We start from the raw sequence: 26,803 nt of genomic DNA, 5'->3' as shown, positions 1-26,803 counted from the left end.
AATTAACAAAATAATATAACTTTCAAAAGATCAAAGCAAGTTATGGCTCTCATGCAAGGTAATAAGGCTCGATTGGTCATTGTCGGCTCGGGTACTACTAACATGTACCCCGGGTACTCCTAAGTATACTTACAAGTACCCCGGGTACGGTAAATATACTTTATCGTACCTGGTCGATATTAGACTGTACCCTAGTTGTATTCCCGTCCAAAATCCGATGTCGTAAAACGCGCAACCGATTATCTTAAACAAAATTCTCTTAAAAAAACTGCATCAACGTACTTTTTGAGTATGAATTTCAATAATATAGAGGCCATTTTACAGGAAATTGATTACATGTTCGATGGATTTCCCGCACCTAAAAATCTTAAAACAAAATAAAAATATTTTTATTTTTATTTTGCGCCCGCAGCAACAATTTGTGCTCCGCACATATTCGTCCAGAATATCTTCAATCCTTGGTAAAAGTTAAATCCTCTACCTATAATTTCAGATACTCAAACATCCTAGAGACACCACAAGTAAGAACAACAAGGTATGGAAAATATTCCTTTCGTTTTGAGGCTGTACAGATGTGGAACAGCCTCCCAGAGGACATTCGCACAGTCGACAAAAATAAAGACTTTGTACGGCTGATCCGCACCTGGACAGGTTCAAAATGTAAATGCGCCATGTGTGAGAAACCTGCTTCTCACATTTTTTGCTTGCTTGCTTGTTTTTGCTGTCCTGCTTATATTATTTATTTATCGGTCAGTTAACCCCTTGTTTATTCTCCTTGTAAATAGTGTATATGAGTTTCTTGTGTATTCAAAAAAAATAAAAGTAAAAATAAACATGTATATATGTGTATATATGTGCTATGTAGTTGTTTTTCATGTGCTTAATACGCTTTTTTACATCTTGTGTGCGTTTTTTTAATGTTATAAACATGTATACATGTGTTTATATGTTCTATTTATGTGTTGTACTATGTAGTTATTGTGCATGTGCTTGTTTTTGCTTTTAAACATAAATTGTGTGCTATACTTGTTTTAATATCTTAAATTTTAATATAGGTCTGCAATGCTTTGTTTGTACAACTTAAAAGTGTATAACATATGTTTTAATTATGAACTATGCAAAAACAGCTCCAATATAGTTTTTCGGTATATTTCCCTTTGTCGTATTTGTGTGTAAGTTATAAAATATTATGCTTTTAATGAACATTTTTACTTAATTTTGTGTTTTATATGCTTTAAATATGTCCTTGTGCTATAAATGCTTATATAATATGCTTAATCTTTCTTTCTTTCAGCTAAAAATACACTTGTTATATATATACAATTGTTTTGTCGGGAAATAGCTCATGAGCTAATGTTTATTGTTATTCACATCCGACGTTAAATAAAGATTCTTGTATCTTGTATCAATGATTACGTTTAATTTAGCCTAGGTATTTTACGATATAGACTATTATCACGCTTTCCGATATTGATTGGTTTATGGTAAAAGAATGGCGACGTCCGTCTGCCTCGTTGTTTCAGGTTATATTACACTAATTCCGATTCCCATAGGGTCCCATTATAAAACTGACAACTTTCACAGCATTTTTCTTGCCTTTTCGACGTATCAATTTTTCCGAACCTGGTATAATTTTAAAGATGGATCTGTCATCTTCCAATAAGTGCAATCAAAAACATACCGTCTCGCAACTTCTAAGAAAGTAAATCGCTGTCGAATGAACCCACCGTGGAAAAACGTGTTTCGGAATCCTAATTTCGACAAAAGCCCCACACAATAGAAAACAAACCCTCAACAGTTCATCTTTTAAGTTAGCTTCCAATCTAAGGCATCAAAGTACTCCAGACACATACAGGATATTACAAATAACCACAAAAGACATGTCTCACATTGTTAAATGGCTTATATTCAAGAAGAGAAATGGAACTCTTTAGAAATAGGCACTACTTTCGAATGGACCACGGAGGGATACACAATGATTTAGTGTAATGTAACCTTTAAGGGAACTCAACTTTGTCCTATCTTTTTTAACTTTCTCCACATGAGATTTGAACTATTTCCACAATGAATATGCAATTTCAGTGCATTCGGATGGGGGTAAAGGCCTAAAAATGGCCATTTAAAGCGGTGACTAAATTGGCCGCAGTCAAGTCGGAATGCATAATTTTTAGTCTAAGTGACGACAGCTGATTTTGTGTCTCCAATTATTGTTACGCGTAACTTTTATGGCAAAAACTGGTATCATTGCATGCGAAATTCACCAATATATCAGCAAAAGGCCCAAATAAATGTATTGATTGTGAATCAGTGTACTTTTCTTGATGAAAAAAGAGACTTTTTTTATTTTAAGAACTTTTTTCAATAAAAAAACTCACTGACAACATATAAAATCATGTTTTTCAAGAAAATTATTATTAAAGCTTCACTAACAATCCAAACATACACATTGCAATTACAAAAATTAATGCTATTATGATGAGCGGCATAATTTGCAGCTTTCAAGCCGATACAAGCCTGCTACCCAAAAATAACACTTAAAAAGGCGCAAATCGCTCCTTCAACAGCTTACGACACAAAGTGACACTTGTTGCGCATCCAGATAGTCTCTCTCATAAAAATAAGTCCTGTTAGCGACATTTTATTAAGTTTTCTCTTTAAAATCCAGTGTTGAAAGCTTAAATTTTGCAAAAATCCCACAGTCACCATGCAAAAGAGCATGTTTGCTAAGGAATTCCTACGCGAGGGGCCACACTTATGTCGTGGCAGGAAAGTCATTTGGGTGTGATTCCTCTGTAGTTCAGTGTACATTCATTCCACTACCTGGGGATGACTATCAGGATCAATTTTCCCAGCATTGTGAAGTGTTGACCTTTCAGGATGTTGATGGATCGTCCACAAGCGCTGCACCACTGCGGCCTCTGTTCAGGACACAGAGTCGGATTGAGGTGTACACAAACTCGCAGTCAGGCAAGGGTCATCCAGACCTTTAATAAAATAAAATGTTTAGGCCCCTGAAACTGGCAATTATGTTCAACACTGAGATAAGGAAACACATAGCGGAGACATCATTCCATGGCTTTCTCATTATTGACACGGCAAACTCGAGCAGCTGGGGACTTGGCTCTAAACAAAAACAGGTAAACTCCATCAATGTGAGCAAGATGGAATGTCAGAGTTAAAAAGAGCAAACAAACATACAGAAATATAAAGGAAATTAGAAATTAAATGCCAGAAGTAATTTCAAGTATTGTTTTTCTGTCTGCAAGGGTTGCTGTGGAAAATAGTGCTTAATGCATAGTTTGGCCTGTAGGCGTTCTGCTAGCAAGAGCAAATCAAAGTTATATCTGCCCGCGAACTGTAAGCTTGAGATAACCATATCTGATGAAGTACTGCTTTAAGAATGCATTCTAATTGTACTTGAATCAGATTGCATTGACAGCACAATGCTTCAGACCCCCCAAAAGTGTGAGGCTTTCAATAGTGCTTACCTGATACCAGACCGCATTTCCCAAGACAGTGACTTTCTCCCGGAACTGCACAGGCCGCATCCGCAGCACAATCCTTAAGCTCAATAATGGTCAGGCTGACTCTGAAATAGTGAAATCTGAATTTACAGATGCTCATTTGTCTAAAGATTATGAGTTTATTGCCTATCTTATTAAAAACAAACACACTGACATGCTAAAGAAGACATGTGCATTTCTGAAAAGACATACAGCTGCCCAATACTTGACTAGGAAAAGGCGCTATGGTCTTCACTCTGAAATTCATTACTCTAAGGGCTTAACAGAACCAACGCCAGAACTTACAGTTTAATGGCCCCATCTACAGCTAAATATGCTTTATAGGTTGAAAATAAAGTTATTTGTCTGAAGAACTATTGCTATTTACTCATCAGCTATGTTTCTCCACTGGTCGCAATTCTGTAAACATAGTGCATATATGGAAATACCTAGTCTACCGCATGCACCGCACCACTACGTCCACTGTAAATACGCAGCTAAGTTAGTACTTTAACGAACAAACTGATATTCATGTGTTAATTAAACAATCAGTATAATGACTCACATTGAAATCATGTCCAGTGCACCAGTCAGAGCAAGACAGCTAGCGGATTGTTGAACATCTGCGGCTCAAGGACAAATGGTCAGGCCTACAAACAAAGGGAAAAATGGCATAAATGGGTTGCATGCATGTAATTTAGCATATTTTTCATCTTGCTCTCCACCTGAAACTTCAATCTATGGACATAATAATATTTACATTTAAGATTTGATGGAAATCTTACCCTTACTTGTCCATACCATGTCCCCCAACCATCAGGAACAGTCCAAAACCACATAAAACATCCATTTGGACCAAAATATTGACATATCTCATCTATATTAGTACCCAAATCATCAAAACATTCATTAAAAATCATTTTCTACTTGTCTCGCTTGCAGACGAATCCATGTGACCTTGACGTTGCAGTAAATGTGCTTTTTAAAGGTTAAATTACACTAATTCCGATTCCCATAGGGTCCCATTATAAAACTGACAACTTTCACAGCATTTTTCTTGCCTTTTCAACGTATCAATTTTTCCGAACCTGGTACCATTTTAAAGAGGGATCTGTCATCTTCCAATAATTGCAATCAAAAACATACCGTCTCGCAACTTCTAAGAAAGTAAATCGCTGTCGAATGAACCCACCGTGGAAAAACGTGTCTCGGAATCCTAATTTCGACAAAAGCCCCACACAATAGAAAACACACCCTCAAAAGTTCATCTTTTAAGTTAGCTTCCAATCCAAGGCATCAAAGTACTCCAGACACATACAGGATATTACAAATAACCACAAAAGACATGTCTCACATTGTTAAATGGCTTATATTCAAGAAGAGAAAAGGAACTCTTTAGAAATAGGTACTGCTTTCGAATGGACCACGGAGGGATACACAATGATTTAGTGTAATGTTGCCTTCAGCGAAAGATGTTAACGGAATCTTATTTTTCCGCCAGTTGTAATAAATCATCGCATTGCTGATGATTTTCGTGCTTTGTTCCTCGCAGCAGCATCTGCATCGGGATGCGAAATATCACCAGAATGCGTCAATGCGGTAAAAATTTGTGGTAAACTAGGCGGTAGTGATAAAATAAAAATGTCGAACATTAACATGCAACTTAGTGTCGCAGTGGAATTGGACAAAAAAGTTGTCGAATTTGCTAATATGATTATAGGTGCTACCTAATTTTCGAGCAAAAGCTGAATTATTTTAAAGCTATTTAAAAATTACAGTTTGATTGTAATAACAGTAAAAATTATACTTACAACTCATCTTGCAGGCTGCGCAGGTTGTGTTTGAAAACTGGTTGTGAGCCCTGGTCTATGGTGAGGCTGAAATTGGAAACACACAACTTTAAACATTAAGGAAAATACAAAAGTTTGGTTTAATAAAAAATAAATAGTAAGACGTTTTCAAGTATTATAAAAGAACCAAAAATTTATACTCACAACTCATCTTGCAGGCTGCGCATGTTGTGTTTGAAAACTGGTTGTGAGCCCTGGTCTATGTTGAGGCTGAAATTGGAAATGATCTGTATTACCACAAATAGTGGTGAAGTAAAGAGGTCTTTGAACAGAGTGACTAAAATAAGAATGGTCTGGTGAAACACAAATATTATTTTCTGTAGTTTTGACCTTTGGGTTATTTAAATTACTTTTTGTAACTTCGGCGTAAGTACGCTTTCTAGAATTTGCTTTTGTTGCTTTCGTTGAACTTGAGTTATTTTCAATATGCGTAGGGATGCAGTAAGTATGTTCAGTGCGATTGTAGAAGACAATTTTATAATGGGAAATGTATTACTTTAGTGAGCCAAAATAACGCTTTTATAAAAATAAATGAAATATCAAATCAAATGCTACTTTTCCTATGGTATCAGAAAATTGAATAAGTCAATGGTTATTTCTCAATGTTATAATAATTGGAATAAGTCTTTAGTAAGTAGTGAAAAAATGCCAGTAAAAATAATATATACAACTGAATTACATACATGTAAATATGAAATTAAATGTTGAAATTTCTATACCATAAATACATGAATACGTGAAATTTCTTGACTACCAGTACTTTGAATAACACAAATGTGGATTCGAATAAAGAAATTATGTGAAATTTGTTGATTATGTGGATAATTATACCAATTTATATTTAAGTTGGACAATTTGGTTGTTGTTATTTAGTTCTCAATTATAATTCATAAATAAACCTTTTTTTTTTAAATAAAATATACCAAGACCAGGAGCTCTCAACAGGACAGTTCTTCCCTCAATATCTGCTGCAGTCGAATACTAAAAAATGCACCGCTCGCGACCGAAATAAGGGAATACACACTGGATGCTGGATTTGGGTATTGTTATTTTCACAGTGGTGACCTCCCTTTAAATTAAAGACCACTAAACAACGCTGGGGTTAATGATTTTAACAACAAAGGCTTTTTAAATATATATTTTTATTAATTTATGAGGATACTAATAAAAATATGGTGCAGAATTGAACGAATAAAATAGATTCGAGACTAATCTTATTTGATTAATTGCGTCGGGATTAAGGCAATACATTTTAGACGGGTTATATTTCTGAACATTATGTTTGGAAAAAGTGAACGCGAAATTTAGTATAGCAGTGTTTGGTATTTGGCTTATTCCCGTAACGGCGTTAGGCCGGGAAACAGGAAAACAGGAAAAAAAACATAAAATCGCATTTGGCATTGAAAAACATATAATACAATAACATAGAGTACGATTCGCAACACAATAATCACTGCCATGACGTATTATTTCTTGAGGAATGCATCTATGTGCCATGTAGCGTTTGTCGAAGTGCCTATGTTGCTCCAGCGGTCTTTGATTTTCCATCGCGAAAATAGATGACGGCAGGAATTATTTGACTTGATAGCCTATAAGGTAATGTCTCTCTGTATTTCAGAAAATTGATACAAATAAACGGTCAATGCCCGCTTCGCGGGCTTTTGCCCGTATAAACAATGAGCACCTTCCTCATCCTAGCATTTACAGTGAGCCCAATGCTTTCAAATCTATGATGATGAAGTCCAAGGTTTATATTACGGGCAAAAGCCTGCGGAGCGGGCGTTGACCGTTCATACATAATGGAAATTTATACCATAAAATTACATAAGAATTCCATATAGGGATGCGTCTCAAAAAAAATTGCCACGCGACATATATTTTCGCGATGCTATTTATGACATTGAACAAATCAAAAACACTTTGACATACGCTAAATCACATGTTAATGCATACCTGAGGAAAAATTATATCAATGACGTCATAATTGTGTAGCGAATCGCACTTAATATTCTCGCATTATTGTTTTTCTTCGCAAGCGTTCCTGAATTATGTCATTACTCAATTATCTCCCCTGAATACTCTTCAGTGGGTATAACCCGAAGACTGGTTCACTACATATAGTGACAGTCTTTACCAAACACAATTTACGTGAACATAACCCGTCTTAAATATATTGCCGAATCTTAGATTTTTGTGAAATTTATTTGCTTTGATCTTTTCGATATCTTAATATTGCTATTATTATCCTTACAAATCACAAACGCTTGTAAAAAAATATTTGTTTTAAACATTATAGTTGGCATCTCTATTCTTCCAGTATTCTTGCAGTATTCCAATAATGACACCCTACTGTTTATTTGTCAGAATCCGCATTTTCCATTCCCTCTCAGAAAGAAGTTTTACGTGTGATCATGAGCAATATTCTGGTTAGTTGTCGTAGTTATCCATCAGAAACACATTTATTCACAAAATTAAAACATATTCTGATCTAACTTTTTAGTCTTTAAGCTTTAATTTTTTACGTATTTACACCTCGTCTGCTCGCACTTTACCGATATCCCGCAAGGTTACATATCACTATAATAAGTTAAGCCTAAAACCACAAAATCCGATACCATTGGAATATCGTTCCACAATCTTACGTAAAAATTCTTCCAGATTCGAAATCAACAAAAAACAAGACATTTATAAATTGTCTGCATTATTGATCAAATTCTAAGATATTTGTAGGTCCTCCGTTTTTAGAAGCTGTTTTGCCAAGGCAAGAGACCATTCTATCCAGCAAAACTGACAGTTTTGGTTTACAGAAATCAACAAAGGAGGGATTCCTGAACTATCAAAATTTCCAAGCTATAAACACAGTTATTATCTGTGGTGGTCTCTATTGGTTCTGTTGGTTTACTTGGATGGAACATGTGTGATTTTTTATAGAACTTTGAAAAGTCTATATCTGTCTATCTATAAACAAAAATCAGCTATGGTATAATAAGATCAGATGTGCAAACAATGTCAAAGGGTTGTTAAATTAACAATTAAAAGGCAATTATGCTGAACAAATATGAAAGTTCCTATGCAAATTTAGTCTGTATATCGACAAGTGTCTGCCAATAAATGTCAAACTAGTAATACAAAACTTACCACAAGTATGTAAAAGCGCAAAGTACCTGTTGTGATCATTTTTAGTAAGATAGTATAATTCTAAACAGTAGAAAAAAACTTGTTTAGTAAATGCGGTGCAATTAATATGATTTCCTTTCTATTGTGTAATTCAGGCTTGGCGAAATTGCCGGTCCGCCGGTCCTGACCGGCAGATATCCATTTGGTCCGGCAGGTTTAACAAGAATTTCGGCCCTGATGACCGGCAAAATGTGAAATGAATGCACACATCATATTTTTTTCAAAGTTGAAAATTCAAAGAGCAAACCCCTTGCTATATCATGAAAATGAAATCATTGTTTTGATGTTTGCAAAAAGTTTGTTACGTACAAATAGCAAATCCAACTGGTTACACAACACCTACACTGTACTTTCAAACTCAGTCGCAAAATTGGCAGCTGCGTTCTAACAAAAAAGATCTTGGTAACTTAGACATATTTTTCGAGTAGATAAGAACATTAAAATATGAATTTCGTTATAAAGCAAGGCTTTAAAAGGTTGTTTATAAAATATAAACAATGTTCTAGTGATATCTTTATATCATACACTTGCCACAGGTCTCCAAAAAATTTATAATTTTAAATTGTACAACTTAGTGTCTGTTAATCGCTATTTTATTTTTGATACTTATTTTTTACTTTAGTTTACGTTGTTATAATGCCTTAATGTATATCATTGGTCAGTTAAATATAGTTTGACCAATTAGATGCCCTGTTATATATTTCGTTGGATGGTGCAAAGCCAGATGAAAATACAGCTTACCGAAGATGAGACAAAAGAAAAGGCAATAGACTTAAAACAGGGGGGCACGCGTATACGGGAGCTTACCGCGTTTAAGTGAGAAAGTTGTTGCAAAACTTCAAAGATGGCGTCGTTTAAGTGTTTTTCGTGAAGTAGTAGCGGATATTTTCACCCGGTAAGCCAGTTTATATTTATATTTCTTTTAAATGAATAAGCCCTTTCGGCTCTACGGTGTTGTGCTCCCCACGGTTTTTTGTTTCAAAACCGTAGACGTCGGAATAAAAAAGTTATTGAAGCAAAACCGTCGACAAATTTGTTGTTTAATTTCTTGACCTTCGAGATGTTGGATGTTCGAATATCATTTTCTCTCATAATAAACAGTATTTGTGCATGTGTACAGTAAAATATAACATAAATCACGAATATTTTATTATCTCGACGCGTTGTTATGTCTATTAATTCATTTAATTCCGAATTATAACGGGTTAACCCCCATTTTTGGAACTAAACTTCCTTTTAAGCACATTTTGGGACCTGACTTCCAATTGATAAACATCTCTTTACTATGTTACAAGGTTTATGCGAAATAACTTTCATGAATAAATTCCGCATTGATGCGAATGTCTTGGAAAACATTTTCACTTGAAGAAATCAAGAGTTTTCTTTTTTCTATTAATTGTTTTATTATTAATTTGTATTATTATATGTTTTATCGCGTTCTTAACGCTAACATTGAGTGTGTGCAATATAAGACATTCGACGGTATTATAAACACAGTGTAATTCTTACCTGTTTATTTTAACACATATGGACATACTTATGTTTGAATATGCATCCAACGGAATACTATGCTTACTATTTCCAGATATCTAGACGCCAGTTATATATGTTGAGGATGCCAAGATTAAAAAAGACGGCGTAACGAAGTGTGTACCGCTCTAGAATGCGATAGGTACATGAAAACCCACCAATCAAACAAAAACGATTACGTCGAAGTACCTTGCCTAACAATCACATATACGTGCAATAAAAGTGTAATGAAAAACAGAAGAGGGTGAAGCCGGTTTGATACTAGTATAAGGTTGATGTAACCAAATACTGCCATTGTTGCGATTCGGAATACATGAAGCAATTTGGAATACCTGACATCTGCTTAGAAGATGCATATCGGTGGATGCTTTTTTATGATACTTAAATATGAATTGTTTATTTAATACAATGACATTTGACGCGTTTTACCATAACGATACTGATACATGTATGTGACTTTGATGTGACACATTTTGGACGACCTTCTTTTAAACCAGTTCTGAGTTGGTCCCTATGTTATTATCGCAAAAAGTGAATTTGTAGTGGATAGAAAGATTTGTGCAAATGCAATACACGATATGATTTCAGTAGAAGTGATCAATATAATTTGTATACATGTATGTTTTTTTCTCTTTTATACCTATGTGAATACATATTATTTATGACTGTTGTATTGAGGGAATAAAGTATTGGTTCACTTAGAAAGATTATTTCGTTTGTTCCTAACATTGCCTTCTAATCGTTAGTAATGTTAATATGTCAAATGCATAACGAATTAAATCCGACCCAAATCTTTTTTTTATATCATGTATGTAAGTGCTGAATACAATTGAAAATTTATGCAGAGACATCGTAGGAAGAAATGACGTAACACAGATAATGGTTTATTTTCATAACAAAGTGAGAAACTAGCATCATGACTTATACGGAATAAAACGTGTAAGTAAATAGCTCTCATAGTAATTATATGTCAGACGTGACTATGTAGACTTTATAAATAAAACAAAAACACTACAAACATCAGCTGTACATGTTTTGTTATGTTCGTGTTTTTTATTTGCTGTTTTAGTCCGGCTCTGTTGAAGGATTTTTCTTGCATATTCTACATTTAAACTCATGTGGTCCATGAATGGGGCATGATATCTCAATCCTCCCCTGATGTAAAATTCCTGATTACATATACTGCAACGAAAGATGCACTTATTTTCGCCCTTTAACCTGCATCATCTGAAAAGACAGTAAAAGAATGGTTAAAAAAAGTTCATAGCAGAATAAGGTCGACACGTCATAAAATACATGGAATTAATTATAATATTACTGAAAGATAAACGTTCTATTATCTCGTACATCAGCCACCACACAACCCATCTTCTTGAAAATAGAAGATTCAATTGGTCGGCAGGTTTTTCGAACAGCATTTTTATTATTCTACAGTAAGTAACGTGATTAAGAAACGCTTCTATTGCACCACATAACATGCTATAAAACTATAATATTGAAGTACACATATACACTTTAATTAAGATGGGTAGGTATAATGTGTCAAGCTCTTTTACATATCAAAGAGCTGTTTGTCATTTGGAAGTCAGGTCCCAAAATGTGCTTAAAAGGAAGTCAGTTCCAAATAAGGGGGTTAAACCAATAATGTTTGCCAATAAATTAATTATCAGTGATAAAACGGCGTCGGTAAAATGAAATAATCATGATTTTATTTATATTTTACTGTTCACGTGTGTCAATACTGTGTATTATAAGAGAAAATGATATTTGTACATCCAATTTCTCGAACGTCCCGTAAGTAGACAACAGATTTGTGGACCGTTTTCCTTCAATAACTTTTTTATCCCGACGTCTACGATCTTGAAACAAAAAACCGAGGGAAGCACAAACACCGGAGAGCCGAAACGGCGTATTCATTTATAATAATTATAAATACAAAGGGGCTTACCGGGTAAAAATATCCTCCCTTCCTTTACGAAAAACACTTAAACGACGCCATCTTTGAAGTTTTGCAACAACTTTCTCACTTAAACGCGGTAAGCTCCCGTATACGCGTGCCCCCCTGGAAAAACTTATCTTATTAGGATAAAACACTGGCAGGGGCTTGTTGTCAAAGCTAAAAAAAGGGTTAATATTAATGTACATGTACATAGTTGTGTTGTTGTTTTTTAGGTCTGGCTAAATTTTCTCCGGACCGGCACATTTTCTGAAATGCCTGTCCGAATGACCTGAAGATTTTTTCCAATTTCGCCAAGCCTGGTAATTCATAAATTGGTTGTTACTTGTTAATCCATGATAAATGTTTAATGGCTAGTAGAAAACCAGCATTGTTAATTTTGTAAAAGGTAATAAAATAACACCACTTTGTAATTTCATATACGTAAATATTCTTGTACTGTAGGTTGATGACACTGTTTTAGTATTACTCATTTTGTCACTATTATTTTATGTGCAAATAAATGATGTGAAGTGTTTTGTATCTCCACACAATACCACATACCTTTTTACATATGTACTGTGTTATGTGTTGTTTGAATGTTTAAATAAAAATATATGGATGATATAACATGATGCATTCTAATATTTGCATTCAAATTGTAACTATAGAGCTAAGTGTATGCAGTTTAGACTGTGAATTATGAATTGCTACAAAATGGCTATTTTTTTAGTGGCGACAAAATTAAAACTATTCAACAATAGTTTGCGAAAGAAAATTAGAAACCTGCAAGATACCTGTATTTATTAAATATTTTAATTGCGAAACAAGTATGTTGTTATGCTGTTACACATAATTATACATTGATAATAAATAAGAAGACAATTAGCGGTGTTAACGTTTCCCAACAGTAGAAATCATTCTTTTGATGAAGTCAGTGGTATACAGACGAAAGCTCCAGGTATGGCTTTCAATACGTAGTGTGTGTTATTTGACAGTCTAAGACTTATTGGATTAAAAAAACAATCCTGTCAAATTTGTCAATCAAAATTGATTTGACTCATCACATGATCTTGATTATGTTAAATCAGTAACTGTATGCTAAATGCAACTGCTTTAGCAAGCTGTCAAGTTGAATTGAGACAATTGATGAAACAAACTGTTTCCTGGGTAGGACCAGTACTTAGTGTCTATACGACGTACCATGACGTCGAAAGTCTACAAAACCTACTAGGTTGAACCAGAAATGTACTTCGACGTACAATTTTCACCGACCCTTGAGTGTTAGCCAATCAGAAGACACCTTACATCTGTTGCTTTTAGAGACATTTGACATTGAACATTATTATTATTTATACCAAATAATGCGACTATCGATCGCTTACTCATACATATTGTGCGTATTTATTAAACATTATTATTATTATAATTCATACCAAATTATGCGACTATCAACCGCTCACTCATAGATATTGTGCGTATTTATTGACCTGGCGTGCGGAATTAACCTCTGACTTATGCAAGTTATGGTTATCACAAAATACGACCAACGGGGAGGTTATTATACATTATTTATCCCGTTAATGCTTGGTAACTGTTTGGTTACCGTTGGGAATTTCCTACACAGTAATGCGCTGGACAGTCGTGATACTCCGCCCCGCATGATCAATAAATACTCACAATATGCTGAATACTTTTTATTTTAAAAAGGTAACAGTTTAATCTTCTTAAAATGTGTATATAATCTATTTCAAGGCATTAAATACTTGAAACTTCTATGTGTTTTTTTGTTATTCTAATATTTTTATTCATTTTTTCCTCAATTAAAAGAGATTTTAAACATTTATTATGAATAAATCTGAAGGAAAAGCGGCTCAAGAGACAAATGTTTTGATTGGCTGTTCAGAAAATGTGTACGTCGAAGTACAAACATGTATGTAGAAGTACAAATTGTACTTTGACGTACAAATATATACTTTGAAGTGTATTTTGTATTTGTATGTTGACGTACAATTATTGTTCTTCGACGTACATTTCTCTTTTTACCTTGTAGGTCTTCTTGACTTTCAACCCGAATGGTACGCCATAGTATGTTTTTAGGGTTATCTTAAGAATGCTCCCAATTAAGGGATCAATATAGAGACCTCCAAGTCCCAGTGACTAAGCCAGTTACAGAGCTCCAGATAAGGCTTTGTGAAATTCTTAAATTACTACCAGATTTTCAAAAAGAATTCTTAACTCTGAAATTTTATTCTTAACGTTACTACTAAGTTTTGAAAAATAATTCTTATTTTTTCTAAATGACCTAAAAATAAATAATGGTTATTTTCATGCAAACAAAATCAAAATAAACATTCAAGCAACTTTATTTATACGAGTTCAACAGTGTCTTTTCAGTATTATACAATTTTATTTTTCAAATACCGTCATATGCCCAAACTGTGCTTAGATTGCATGTCTTAGATGAATTTTTAGATATTTCACAATTAAAACGGGTCTCCCCTTCAATCTTTTCAACGATTAGCCACGGGACTTGTCCCTACCACTCGTTTAATGTTTTTTGTGTGTTTAAGTTTGGACCCGTCGTGTCGCGTTTTTGTTTAGCTTTTCCGACTGTGTCGGCAACTGAACATACAACATCGTTTAAGATCTTTTCTATAATGTCTTTCTTAACATTTAACTTCGGCTCACTTTGCGTACAATATGTTAAAAGCGTGTTTTTGGACGCTTTGCAGTTTTTTAGGATGCTCTCTGGGCGCCGCCATTGTGCTTTGACGAATCCGGGTCGTTTCGCCCTAAATCCCGTTCGCCCCCGAGTCGTTTCGCCCTTAGTCCCGTTCGCCCTGGGTCGTTTCGCCCTAATTACTGGGTCGTTTCGCCCTAATTTGTATACGTATAGCGATATTAAAGGATTTATCTTTGGCTTGTCAGAAGCTGAATGGGATATTGTTTACTACAGAATTCTATTATCTTAATTACTGTTTATTTTGTCTTTTGCTTCAAGTGCTACAATGATAGAGACGCTATGAAATAAAACAAAGTACAAAGTTATTTATATTGCATATATTTTGATAGCTCTAAAGTGATTATCTTATTACATATAACATTTTATGAAAACAGCGTATGTTATAACAACGACAACATGCATACAAAAAGCGCCGACACGAAATATAAATAAATTAGATAAGCATCTCGTACCTGTATCACATGTCTGATGTTGCCATCTGTCACATAAATCACATGTGATGACATGTTGGCGAGGTGTGATAATCCGATCACACGAAATACACAATTCGTCTGCCATAAGAACGTGTCGAAATATAAATTCACGAATGACGCTGCCATAGCCAAGTTGCTTTCTATATACACTTTCGGCGAATATCTTGAGATCAAAAGATGCAAACTAGCTAAAAGTTTATAAAAACTATATTACGCCTTTATAATATCTTCTTTTAATGTTTCTGTGCTAGTAATTAGCAAATCATCTGATCACACGTCTTCCGATCTAAGTTTGTTTGATAATTGTAGTTGGTCCCGAAATTATTTTAATTGGCAAATCAACGCTTAATGCCTCTGCCAAACTAATTAATCGTTATACTTAGTTTGTAACACAATGTATTATAATGTCTCCGTTAATTGATTGCAATTAACATCAAACGCATAATTGCGCAATCATCAAATTGGTAATAATAAAATAATCTTGATTGCCCATAAATAAACAAATACTAAATTACCATTGCAATTAATAATCAAATTTGCAATAAAAAATCTGAATAATTAAAGAATCATTTAAAACAACCATAAGACATTATTTCTAAAACCTAACTCAATAAATACATCTTATAAATACCTTATTGATTTTATACACTAAAAACCTGCAAAAACGTAAGTCAGCAATAGATCATTTAAATACCTAATTGATTATTTAAGACCATAGGTTACCCCTACCCTAAAGATATATAATTCTCAACCTCCTTTCACTAATCTTACAAAATAATTAAATAAGGGCGAAACAACACACTTGTAAGGGCGAAACGACCAAGGGCGAAACGACTCACGGTGACCTAGGGCGAACGGGATTTAGGGCGAAACGACCTGAATCCTGTTTTGACAGATAGACTGTATATGCCGCTTTTATTGGAAAAAAATGCGCTTTGTTAAACAAACCCGATAACCATTCTATATAAGCACCGCAAAGCTATTTATTACGCGAAAAGAACTCAATAAAAATCGATACGAACCTATGTAAAAATAATATTCGTAACTTGATTTTGTAATTCTTAATGGTACGACAAGATTTAAAAAAAAATACGTAACGGACTTGAAAATAATTCGTAATTACGAAAATACGACCCTTATATGGAGCTCTGAGTTAGCAGACACCCCATCCACTATACCACAGCCACCGAACCAGCTTGAAATTCCTGTGGCTAGAAAACAAAAATAAGATGCTAGATATTTAAGCTTGGAACATGTAACTCGTTTTTAAATTGATTTTTTTGGATGCATTACTTAATTACTGCAACAATTATAATATTTTGAACACAATCATGTCCATATATTTATTAAAAATACATGGTTATCAAAAAAACTTAAAAGCTTTTGCCCGTAAATTAGGCAGCACCTATAATCATATTAAGAATGATGCACGCCAAATGGCAGTGTACACCATTGGATAATAACGGAGTTATGGCCCTTTATATCTTGTAAAAATGCGCGCGTGTGTGTGTGTTTGTCCTGAGCCATATCTTGGAAGTGCTTTGACGGATTTCATTGAAACTTGGTATGAGTATATATGTGGATAAGAGGATGATGCACGTTGACGTTGTCCATCCGTCCAGAAAACTTGTGTCCAGAAGTATATTGGCGGGGGATTTCAATGCAACAGTAATGCTTGTTTAAATTGATTTGATTAAAAAAGTGTTCCCTGCACTGCTATTGCTATAAAGATATACAATAGTACTAGTCATTATACTAGAATGTATACTAGTCTTTTTTCACTCAAATTAGAGCAATATACGTGCTATGTTAAAATATAGTATCAATTGATATAAACAAAAAATTTGTTTGCGCCTTTCGCTCGCCTGCTATTAAAAAAATAGAATAAAAATAAACTTATTTTTATTTCGCTCGCTTGCTCCATTTCCGGTTGGCTACAATCCATAGAACACATCATCAATTTGTTGTGGCCTAATTGATATAAAACAATAATCGACAACGACCGATTTAGTGTTAAATTTACCGGGTACGTTTTAGTATATTTTCTGTACCCGGAATACATGTAAGTATACTTAAGAGTACCCGGGGTACATGTAAGTAGTACCTGCAACGGCGGATTACATTATATTGTTAATTTGACAACATTTATTTAACAATTTAAAGGGGCCTTTTCACAGATTTTGGCATTTTTTAACTTATTCATTAAATGCTTTATATCGATAAATGTAAACATTGGATCGTAAAAGCTCCAGTAAAAAATCAAGAATAAAATTTAAAAAAGGAAAAGAACATTGCCCGGACCAGGTTTCGAACCAGTGACCCCTGGAGTCCTGCCAGAGTCCTGAAGTAAAAACGCTTTAGCCTACTGAGCTATTCCGCCGAGTACACATATATGACGTATTTTATACCTTATATAAGCAATCTTCGTAGTTTCACAAAATTTAACGACAAAAACAGAACTCTCCAAATTATACATTCGTTTCGCGTTGCAACGCTTTATAATTTTTAGGTTTTAAAATCGTCAAAAGATGCATATAATGGCTATATTAGACCATGGTAAATGTTCAGTATTACTGTTTCCTCACACATATCATAACTAAAACGAAAATTTGCGAATCTGAAGCAACTTTTTTCAATTTTGTCAATTTACCAAAGCGTGAAAAGATCCCTTTAAAAGTATTTGGGAGCAAAACATACAATTCAACAATTTCTCAATATGAAGACTTCACGATGCAAATGTTTCCTATTTCAAGGGTTTTTGTAAAATAAATATGCCCAATTGGGCTTGAACAGGTACTTTTTTAAATTGGGCAAAATATGAGCAGCACTCTGGTAAAACTGAGCTTAATGCATGTGCTAAAAATGTCTTCCAAAAATAGCCTGCGCCTGCGCAATCAGTAAAATCAGGGACGGCAGTTTCCGCCTAGGTAGGATTTTGGATACACATATATACTATGAGTGAATAATTCCATAAACAGGGAAAGTGTTGTCCATGATTAGCCTGTGCGAACTACAAAAGCTAATTGGGGACGACACTTTACGCGCTTGCATTAAGCCCTGTTTTTCCAGAATGAGGCTCAAAGCTTATATTATGTATGGTGTATATTGCAGAAGAGAATGATAATGAGGTGTCGGAACTAACATCAAATTCACAGGGCACTCATCCTACATTGACTGCGGAATCCGTGAATAAATTCATGAAGAGTGTCAACAGAATCCGCTTTAACAGTCTGACAGCCACAAACACCGTGGAACCTGCAAAACCCAAATACAGCTCCAAAAGTAGGTCAAGGTCTTGTCCCCAGTTCCCGAAAGTGGCCACAACTTACGAAGACGATGAAGATGGTGAAGAGGACGTTGTGAGGAGCCTGTCAACCGACGCTCGAGGCGGCGAAACTCAGCCGTGTAAGTTTGAAGTGTCCGACATGGGTCCCTCTGTCATTAAGCCCATCATTTTGGACAGCTTTGCGAAGCAGCCAGCGGATCCGACGGAAATCTCGTTGATTTCTGGCACGAGTACGACAGTATGTGTGAACGTCCGACAAGAGACCACGGTGACTATGACAACCACTAAGTTCGGTGATATGGGGGTGGGTGTCGTCCCTCAGTGCCCCGTGTTTGCCGACCGGGCCCAAGGGTCCTCCCATCCAAGGACAGCTGAGGAGAGAAGTATGCTGCAAGTGTTACGGGATGTGCTCAACATCTCTGCATCAAATACTTGTGCAAAGTGCAAGGGAAAAGTAACGGAAAATCCCCAGGGTAATTGCTTTATATTTTTGTTCTTGTTGTACCATATTTGTCAAGGGAATATATTGAAACATTAAACATGTCATGCATTTAATATGTAACCATTAAATGTCATATATTCAATATGCCATAAATTAAACATGTCATATATTAAGTATGTCATACATGTGCATTAAGTTTTGTCCCAAATTGGCCGGTGCATTCCACATAAGCTTGTCAGGGACGACACATTCTGCCTGGACTTGATTTTCATTTATAAGAGGCTTACTTCAAAAAGATTTTTTTTCTAAAAAGCAGAAAAGTGTCTCCTATGATAAGCTTGTGTAAACTGCACAGGCTTATCTGAGAGGACTCTATAGGCACATGCATTAAGCACCGTATTCCCAGAAGAAGACTCATTCCTGTTTTTCCAGATCATGCCGAGCCATTCTTCCTGACGTACTCACCCCCGGAGCTGCTGGACCGCCACCTACAGCTGGGACATGATATTCACGCCAAGGAGCTCAGTAGGATACCCATCCCCAGCACGCAGGACGTCAACTGGACACACTTTGGAGGTGGGTCTGCATTTGATGTTAATCCTACCAACATACATCAAACATTATATTTCTTTTTAATGGGCTAATGTAGTTTTAAGTTCCATGATTGTTTTAGCTCATCTGAGCACAACATGAACATGTTGTGCTGTGTTTTGATGAACATGTTGTGCTGTGTTTTGTGATTGTCTTTGTTTGTGATGTGCCTTGCGTCTTCAACATTTCCTTATTTACCCTCTTGAGGACGTCCATTTGCATGCAACTCGTGAACACTCTAGAAATCACAGTTTTGCTAAAACATCACGAAACTTGCTTAGAATGCTGTCATTGATTAGTTCAGAAATGGTTGCAGTACATTTAAAAAAAGGTCAACAAGGGTTGGGGCAGTTTTCCTTATGTGGCTACATTGAAACCTTGGTAACCCTCTAGTCTAGAATGCATATCTTTTGCTCACTCATTATGAATCTTGCTCAGAACTTTTTATATGCCCCCGTATCGAAGATCGGGGGTATATTGTTTTTGGCCTGTCTGTCTGTCTGTCATTGTACGTGTTTGTCCCAAAACTGTAACCTTGGTTAATGTTTGATAACTTTTGCAATATTGAAGATAGCAACTTCATATTTGGCAGACATGTGTAGGTCACGGAGCTGCACATTTGAGTGGTGAAAAGTCAAGGTCAAGGTCATCCTTCAAGGTCAAAGGTCAAATATTGTATTTTCTTTCCTAAAACTTTAACCTTTGTTAAAGTTTGGTCATAACTTTTTGAATATTTAAGATAGGAACTTGATATTTGGCATGCATGTGTATCTCATGAAGCTGCACGTTTTGAGTGGTGAAAGGTCAAGGTTATCCTTCAAAGTCAAAGGTAAACATTACAAAAAAATCATTAATCAATGCAATCTCTTTCTTAGATCTTCTTACTAACATTTTCCTACTAACATTGTCTTTATGCCCCCAGACCGAATGATCGGATGTATATTGTTTTTGGCCTGTCTGTCTGTCGGTCTGTCATTCTGTGGAAAACTTTAAACTTGGTAAAAGTTGTTCAATATCGATTTACTTTTGCAATATTGAAGATAGCAACTTGATATTTGGCATGCATGTCATGGAGCTGCACATTTTAGTGTTGAAAGGTCAAGGTCATCCTTCAAGGTCAAGGTCAAATATATGGCTTTAAAGCGGCATCAAAACTTTAACCTTGGTCATAACTTTTGCAATATTGAAGATAGCAACTTGATATTTGGCATGCGTGTGTATTTCATGGAGCTGCACATTTTGAGTGGTGAAAGGTCAAGGTCAGATTTCAAGGTCAAAGGTCAAATTTATGTCTTCAAAGCGGCGCAATAAGGGGCATTTTGTTTCTGACAAACACATCTCTTGTTCTGAATAATTTCCACAGTTCACAATTTAAAAGGTGTTATATCATTGACTGTGTTTTCAATGTATTTTAGTGTTTGTTTGCAAAGATGAATGACTTCAGAAGCGAAATAAAAAAGATGATTTTTTATTAAAAGCAAAATCCACAATGTCTATAAATAACTATTGATGTGTAAGGTCTATTGTACTGTGATTTTTTTTGCTCATTACAATTGTCACTCATGCCTGTTTAGATACATGTATCATGCGTATTTTACACAGAGAAGTATCTTATCTGGTCCCCTGCCTAGGACAGTGAACAAACCTTGCTTTGTTTGTTTTTTATGCCCCCCTTCGAAGAAGAGGGGGTATTATGTTTTTCCGGATGTCTTACTGCCTGTCTGTCGGTCAGTAGACAAGTTCGTTTCCAATCAATAACTTGTCAACGAATTGACCGATTGGCTTGATCTCATGGAGCTGCACATTTTGAGTGGTGAAAAGTCAAGGTCATCCTTCAAGGTCAAAGGTCAAATATATGGCTTCAAAGCGGCGCAATTGTGGGCATTGTGTTTCTGACAAATACATCTCTTGTTTTAAACTGTTATTGTCCCCCTCAATAAGCATGATACCTTTCACAATTTATATAAGTATCATAACATGACATGGTTAGTTCTTTAAATAATTTTGTTGACATTAATAGTATAGTTATAGTAACAAAATAATAATTAAGAGAATTAGAAAAAAACAATGAGGAATCTCATCTTACATAACTTATATAAGTTAAAAAATATCAGCTTAACTAAGCTTCATGCAAAGGTGTTGCTCGGAATATAAAATATAAAAACAAACCTTTCTGTTGGTGTTCTAGGCATGCCCCCGGCTGACGAGATCTCAATCCTGCGTACGCAGCTCAAGCTGATGCACAACCAGTTGATGTATGAGCGACACAGACGTGATCAGCACGCCAAGAGGAACAGACGTCTGCTACGTCACATTGCCAACAGCAAGACTCTCGAGGAACAGAACAACTCCATGGTAACTTGAATACAAACTTGCTGCAGCACATTAGCTATAGGTCCCTGAAATGTCGTCATGACGTAGTGGATATTAAATATATGTCAAATTGCAAACAGTGCTTAAGAAACAGAACCACTCCAAGGTATGATTGTGCATATCGTGTTTTCATTATAAGCAAAAATAAAAAACTGGTGCACATTGCTTCTGAACAATCTTAGAAAGGTTTCAACTGAATCTAATTGGATATAATAGAGCAATAAAAATAATGTTCATGTTAAGAATTCGCAATACCTGCATTCTTGGCCAGTGATATTTTCTTAGCGCTTGTTTACAGTCATAATAGTAGTTAATTTGCCGATTACAGAAGCAAGATTCTTCATTTTAATATTTTTAGCTCGACTGTTATATACGAAATATATATAGTGGAGCTATCCTACTCACCCCAGCATCAGCGTTCCCGTTAGCGTGCAAATGTTAAAGTTTGCATACTAACCCAAAAATTTCCTATGTCCTTTGACATATTGCTTTTATATTTTGCATACTTCTTTACCAACATGACCCCAATCTACAAACAAGAGCAGACAACTGTATCAAGCATTTTGACAGAATTCTTGCCCCTTTTATACTTACAATATGCATATTATTGATAAATCTATGTTAAAGTTTGCGTACCACCTCAAATATTTTCTATGTCCTTTGACATATTGCTTTCATATTTTGCATACTTCTTTACCAACATGATCCCAATCTATAAACAAGAGCAGACAACTGTATCAAGCATTTTTACAGAATTATTGCCTCTTTTATACTATGATAATTGAACATTTTGCTTAAATTGCCATAGCTTCTTTATTTATGATCACATTTGATTCATACTTTGACAAAACAACACCTACCTGACATACCACAATGCACTCCACCCAATTCATCCTCCATGCCCCACCCCAGAATCCCCCCCCCGCCAAAAATAAAAATAAAAATAAGAATATTTTGTTTTCCTTATTTTTGAAAGATCTTCTAGTAAATGACCACACACCCACATTATACCCCCCCTCTCTCCATGATGGCTTACTTTATACTGCAAGTACTCGAATAGTCGAGCGCGCTGTCATCTGAGAGCTCTTGTTTAATAAACTGAGCACGCATTGCTCAAGATAAGCTATTATGATAAGCTTGGAGGGCCAGATAAGTTGCCCAATCTTGATGCAACTGGGCCAGAATGTTTATCTGGAGAATATCTTGGACAAGTTTGAATATGGGTCACTTGTCCATAAACTAGGTCACAAATCTTAGAAATACCTTAATACATGTACCACTCTAATGGCCACATTTATAACTCAGTCTTGATGAAACTTAGTCAGAATATTATATTAATATTGTGAAATTATGAAGGTCATGTTTGAATCTGGGTAAAAAGTGGTCAAAAACAAGATCTCAAGGTGAAGTCTTCAACAGTTGGTGTATGTTAACTCAGCTGAGCGCTTAAGGATGGTGAAGTGATGTAGGTATTTTTGACTTTGGTGTGTCATAGCCTGTTCCTGGAATATTTGTTTATCATTTATATGTAAACCATGGTTACGAATTTTAGCGTGAGCAACTACAGGAGCGCGATCTCAGGATTCGAGATCTGCAGGTGTCCATAAAGCTTCTTGAGAATGAGAACAGGAAGTTAAACAATGAACAATGAAGCCAGCGCTACCAAAAACTAGTGCAACTGAGGTGAGAAAATATTTTCTTCAAGTTTTTGGTGTAATTGACATACATTGTTAGCCTTATTGGAAACTGGTGGCATAATGCTTCATCAGAAAAAGTTGAGGTTTAGACAGTTTGTGATCTATCTGGGCCATTCGAGTGATTTTTTGTGATTGACATAAACTCTGAGCTAAATAAGAAATCATTGTGAGTGAAATAGTTTGTAAAATATATCAGTTTGTTCAAAACTAAAAGCTAAGGACTAACAATTGTATTGAGTTCTTCGACCACTTAACTTGTTTGGAGATTGGTCAGAAAATGAATTCTATGTTATTCTCGTCCATAACTGAGTAGGGTAGTTTCAGTTAACTGATATAAGTGAGGCGTAGTGCACCCATCACTGGGCTGTATTTGGTTAACTAGCCTGGGCCCTTAGATCACCTAAGATAAGCCAGGTAAAATGTGAGTAGGTGAACTGACAGCTGTAATGTGACTAAACAAATATATATGCCTCATTCTGGGAAAACTGGGCTTAATGCATGTATTTTAAGTGTTATCCCAGATTAGCATGTGCAGTCTGCACAGGCTTATCATGGAGGACACTTCGCTTTTATGAACGTTTTAATCTCTTCTAAATCAGTGCTTTTTTCTTTCAAATCTTGGGCCTGTAGAAGGACCTGTTCCCAATGGAAAAAGTATATATTTTTCCAAAATTGGACCTTTTTAAATAAGTCTCAACATTCACTTCATCTCCCATCAAGATGTATAAGGTAAACCTTTATAGTAGATATTATACTGAAAAGTAACTTATATTCTGAATGTTAAAGTATTTGTTAGCCAAAAGACAACAACACATGTTTCCCAATTTAACTCAGAACTATGCGATTTTTCATAATCCATAGGGAGCTGACCCCATTCACCCAACGGTGAAAAAAACCACTGTTAATACAAATCTATTTTAGGTACAAAGTCTGCACAAGCTATTCTGGGATAACACCTTTTTCACCTGCAATAAGCCCAGTTTTCCCAGAGCGCGACTCATATATTAACACAATGACAAATCAAAGCAATACAAATCATTCACTTGTTCTCATGGCAGTGCCTGCCCACAGGAGTAACTTTTAATAATTTTTTATGGTCAAAGAACAGCTGTCATTTAACCTACGTATACTTTTCCTAGCCTTATTTTAGCTAAGATATTGCCAGGAAAAGTATACGTAGGTTAAATGACAGCTGTTCTTTGATCACTAAGATATGGCCAGGAAAAGTATACGTAGGTTAAATGACAGCTGTTCTTTGACCATAAAAAATTATTAATACAATAACAAATAAAAAGAAATCACTCATATGTTTCCATGGCAGTGCCTACCTACAGGAGTATGAGGACCTGAAGAATGCCAAGAAGGAGTTCAACACACTGCTGGTGAGACAGAGGGAGGAGCAGGACGCTTTGCAGAAGGTAAGTCGGCCCTTAGTCACGTACTGTGGCCCTTAGTCACAAAGTATGGCCCTTATATACCAACTGTGGCCCTTATTCACAAACTGTGGCCCTTAGTAATCAAACTGTAGCCCTTATTCATCAAACTGTTGCCCGAAGTCATAAAACTGTGGCCCTTATTCACTAACTGTGGCCCTAATTTAAAAACTTTGGCCTATAGTCACAAAGTATGGCCTTTATCTACCAACTGTGGCCCTTATTCACTAACTGTGGGCCTTATTTACTAACTGTCTGCGCTTTATAACTAACTGTGGCCCTTAATCACTAACTGTGGCCTTTATTCACATACTGTGGCCTTTTATGATTTATTCACTTAATGCGGCCCTAATTTACAAACTGTGGCTTTTATTCACCAACTATGTCTGTGTGATGATTGTTTACAAAGAAAATTTTCTAAGGTCTTGTTGTTTGTTTCTTTGAATGCGAATGATACTATTAGCTGTCCAACCATCTTAAAAGCGTTCACCTGACTGTAGGAGACATCTTCCTACAGCAACCAATTTACAACTTCCTATGACTGGCATCTGTACCTATGTTGAACTGTAGTCACTTGTATAACTTACATTTACCAACCTTGGCCATTACGCACCAACATTAGCCCTTATTAACTCTCCTTGGCCTTTATTATCCAATCTGGTCTTATGTGCCCAATATATGCCCATATTCACCAATCTGAACAAATGTTCACAAATCTGTACCCGTATTCATTAAGATGTTTCTATTATTGACTAATCTGTACCTTTATTTACCAATATGTACCCATATTAAACAATCTGTACACATATTTACCAATCTGTGATAATATTCATCAATATACGCTCATATTCTACAATATTCGCCATATTCATCCACATGTGCCCATTCTCCAATCTGTGGTCATATTTACCAATCTGTGCCCATATCTACTCACATGTACCCTTTTTCACCAGTCTGTGTCCATATTCATCAATATCTGCCCATATTCACAAATCTGTGCTCTTATGCTTCAATCTGTGCCCATATTCACTAAGATTAGCTCATTTTCACTAAACTTAGCTCATTTTTAATTTTAGAAGATCTGTCCTAATGTTATCTTGGAAGAGTTCAAAAATGGTTAAAGTTGCTTGAAAAACATGGCCGCCAGGGACAGGGAATTTTTCCTTATATGGCTATAGTTAAACCTTGTTAACACTCAAGGGGCCACATGTATTGTCCTATCTTCATGAAACTTGGTAAGAAGATTTTTCCTAATGATATCTTGGACAAGTTCGAAAAAAATGGTTCCAGTTGGTTGAAAAACATGGCCACCAGTGGCGGGGACATTTTTTCTAAGATGGCTTTAGTAAAGAATTGTTAACACTAACAGTTACTTTTATAGTCCAATCTTCATGAAACTTGGTCAGAACATATGTTCTAATGATATCTTGGATGAGTTTGAAAATGTTTCTGGTCTGTTGAAAAGCATAGCCACCAGGGGGCGGGGAAAATTTCCTAATATGGCTATAGTAAAACTTGTTAACGCTGTAGAGGACACATTTATTGTCCGATTATCATGAAACTTGGTCAGAAGATTTGTCTCAATCATATTTTGGACGAGTTCAAAAATGGTTCTTCTTGGTTGAAAAACATGTCCACCAAGGGTCAGGTATTTTTCCTTATATTGCTATAGTACAAACTTGTTAACACACTAAAAGTCACATTTATTGTCACATCTTCATGACACTTGGTCAGAACATTTGTTCTAATGATATCTTGGATGAGTT

At 35.5% G+C, this 26,803-nt stretch overlaps 1 protein-coding gene and 1 pseudogene across 1 annotated transcript; one reads left to right on the top strand and one right to left on the bottom strand.

The window, feature by feature from the left end:
• Positions 1-15,248, bottom strand: part of LOC127839571 (serine/threonine-protein kinase TNNI3K-like) — a 29,555-nt pseudogene extending 14,307 nt beyond the window's left edge.
• Positions 15,249-18,397: 3,149 nt separating this feature from the next.
• LOC127838865 (uncharacterized) lies at positions 18,398-25,022 on the top strand. The gene is made up of 5 exons (XM_052366887.1): positions 18,398-18,974; positions 19,376-19,519; positions 21,723-21,889; positions 23,460-23,590; positions 24,926-25,022. Exons 1-4 carry the CDS (start codon positions 18,413-18,415, stop codon positions 23,556-23,558), a joined length of 972 nt encoding a protein of 323 aa, XP_052222847.1. The 5' UTR covers positions 18,398-18,412; the 3' UTR covers positions 23,559-23,590; positions 24,926-25,022.
• Positions 25,023-26,803: the final 1,781 nt, after the last annotated feature.

Source organism: Dreissena polymorpha, chromosome 7 (assembly GCF_020536995.1).
Source record: "Dreissena polymorpha isolate Duluth1 chromosome 7, UMN_Dpol_1.0, whole genome shotgun sequence".
Lineage (NCBI taxonomy): Eukaryota > Metazoa > Mollusca > Bivalvia > Myida > Dreissenidae > Dreissena > Dreissena polymorpha.
The sequence above is the reverse complement of the archived record's forward strand: the minus strand, read 5'-3'. Positions and strand labels throughout refer to the sequence as shown.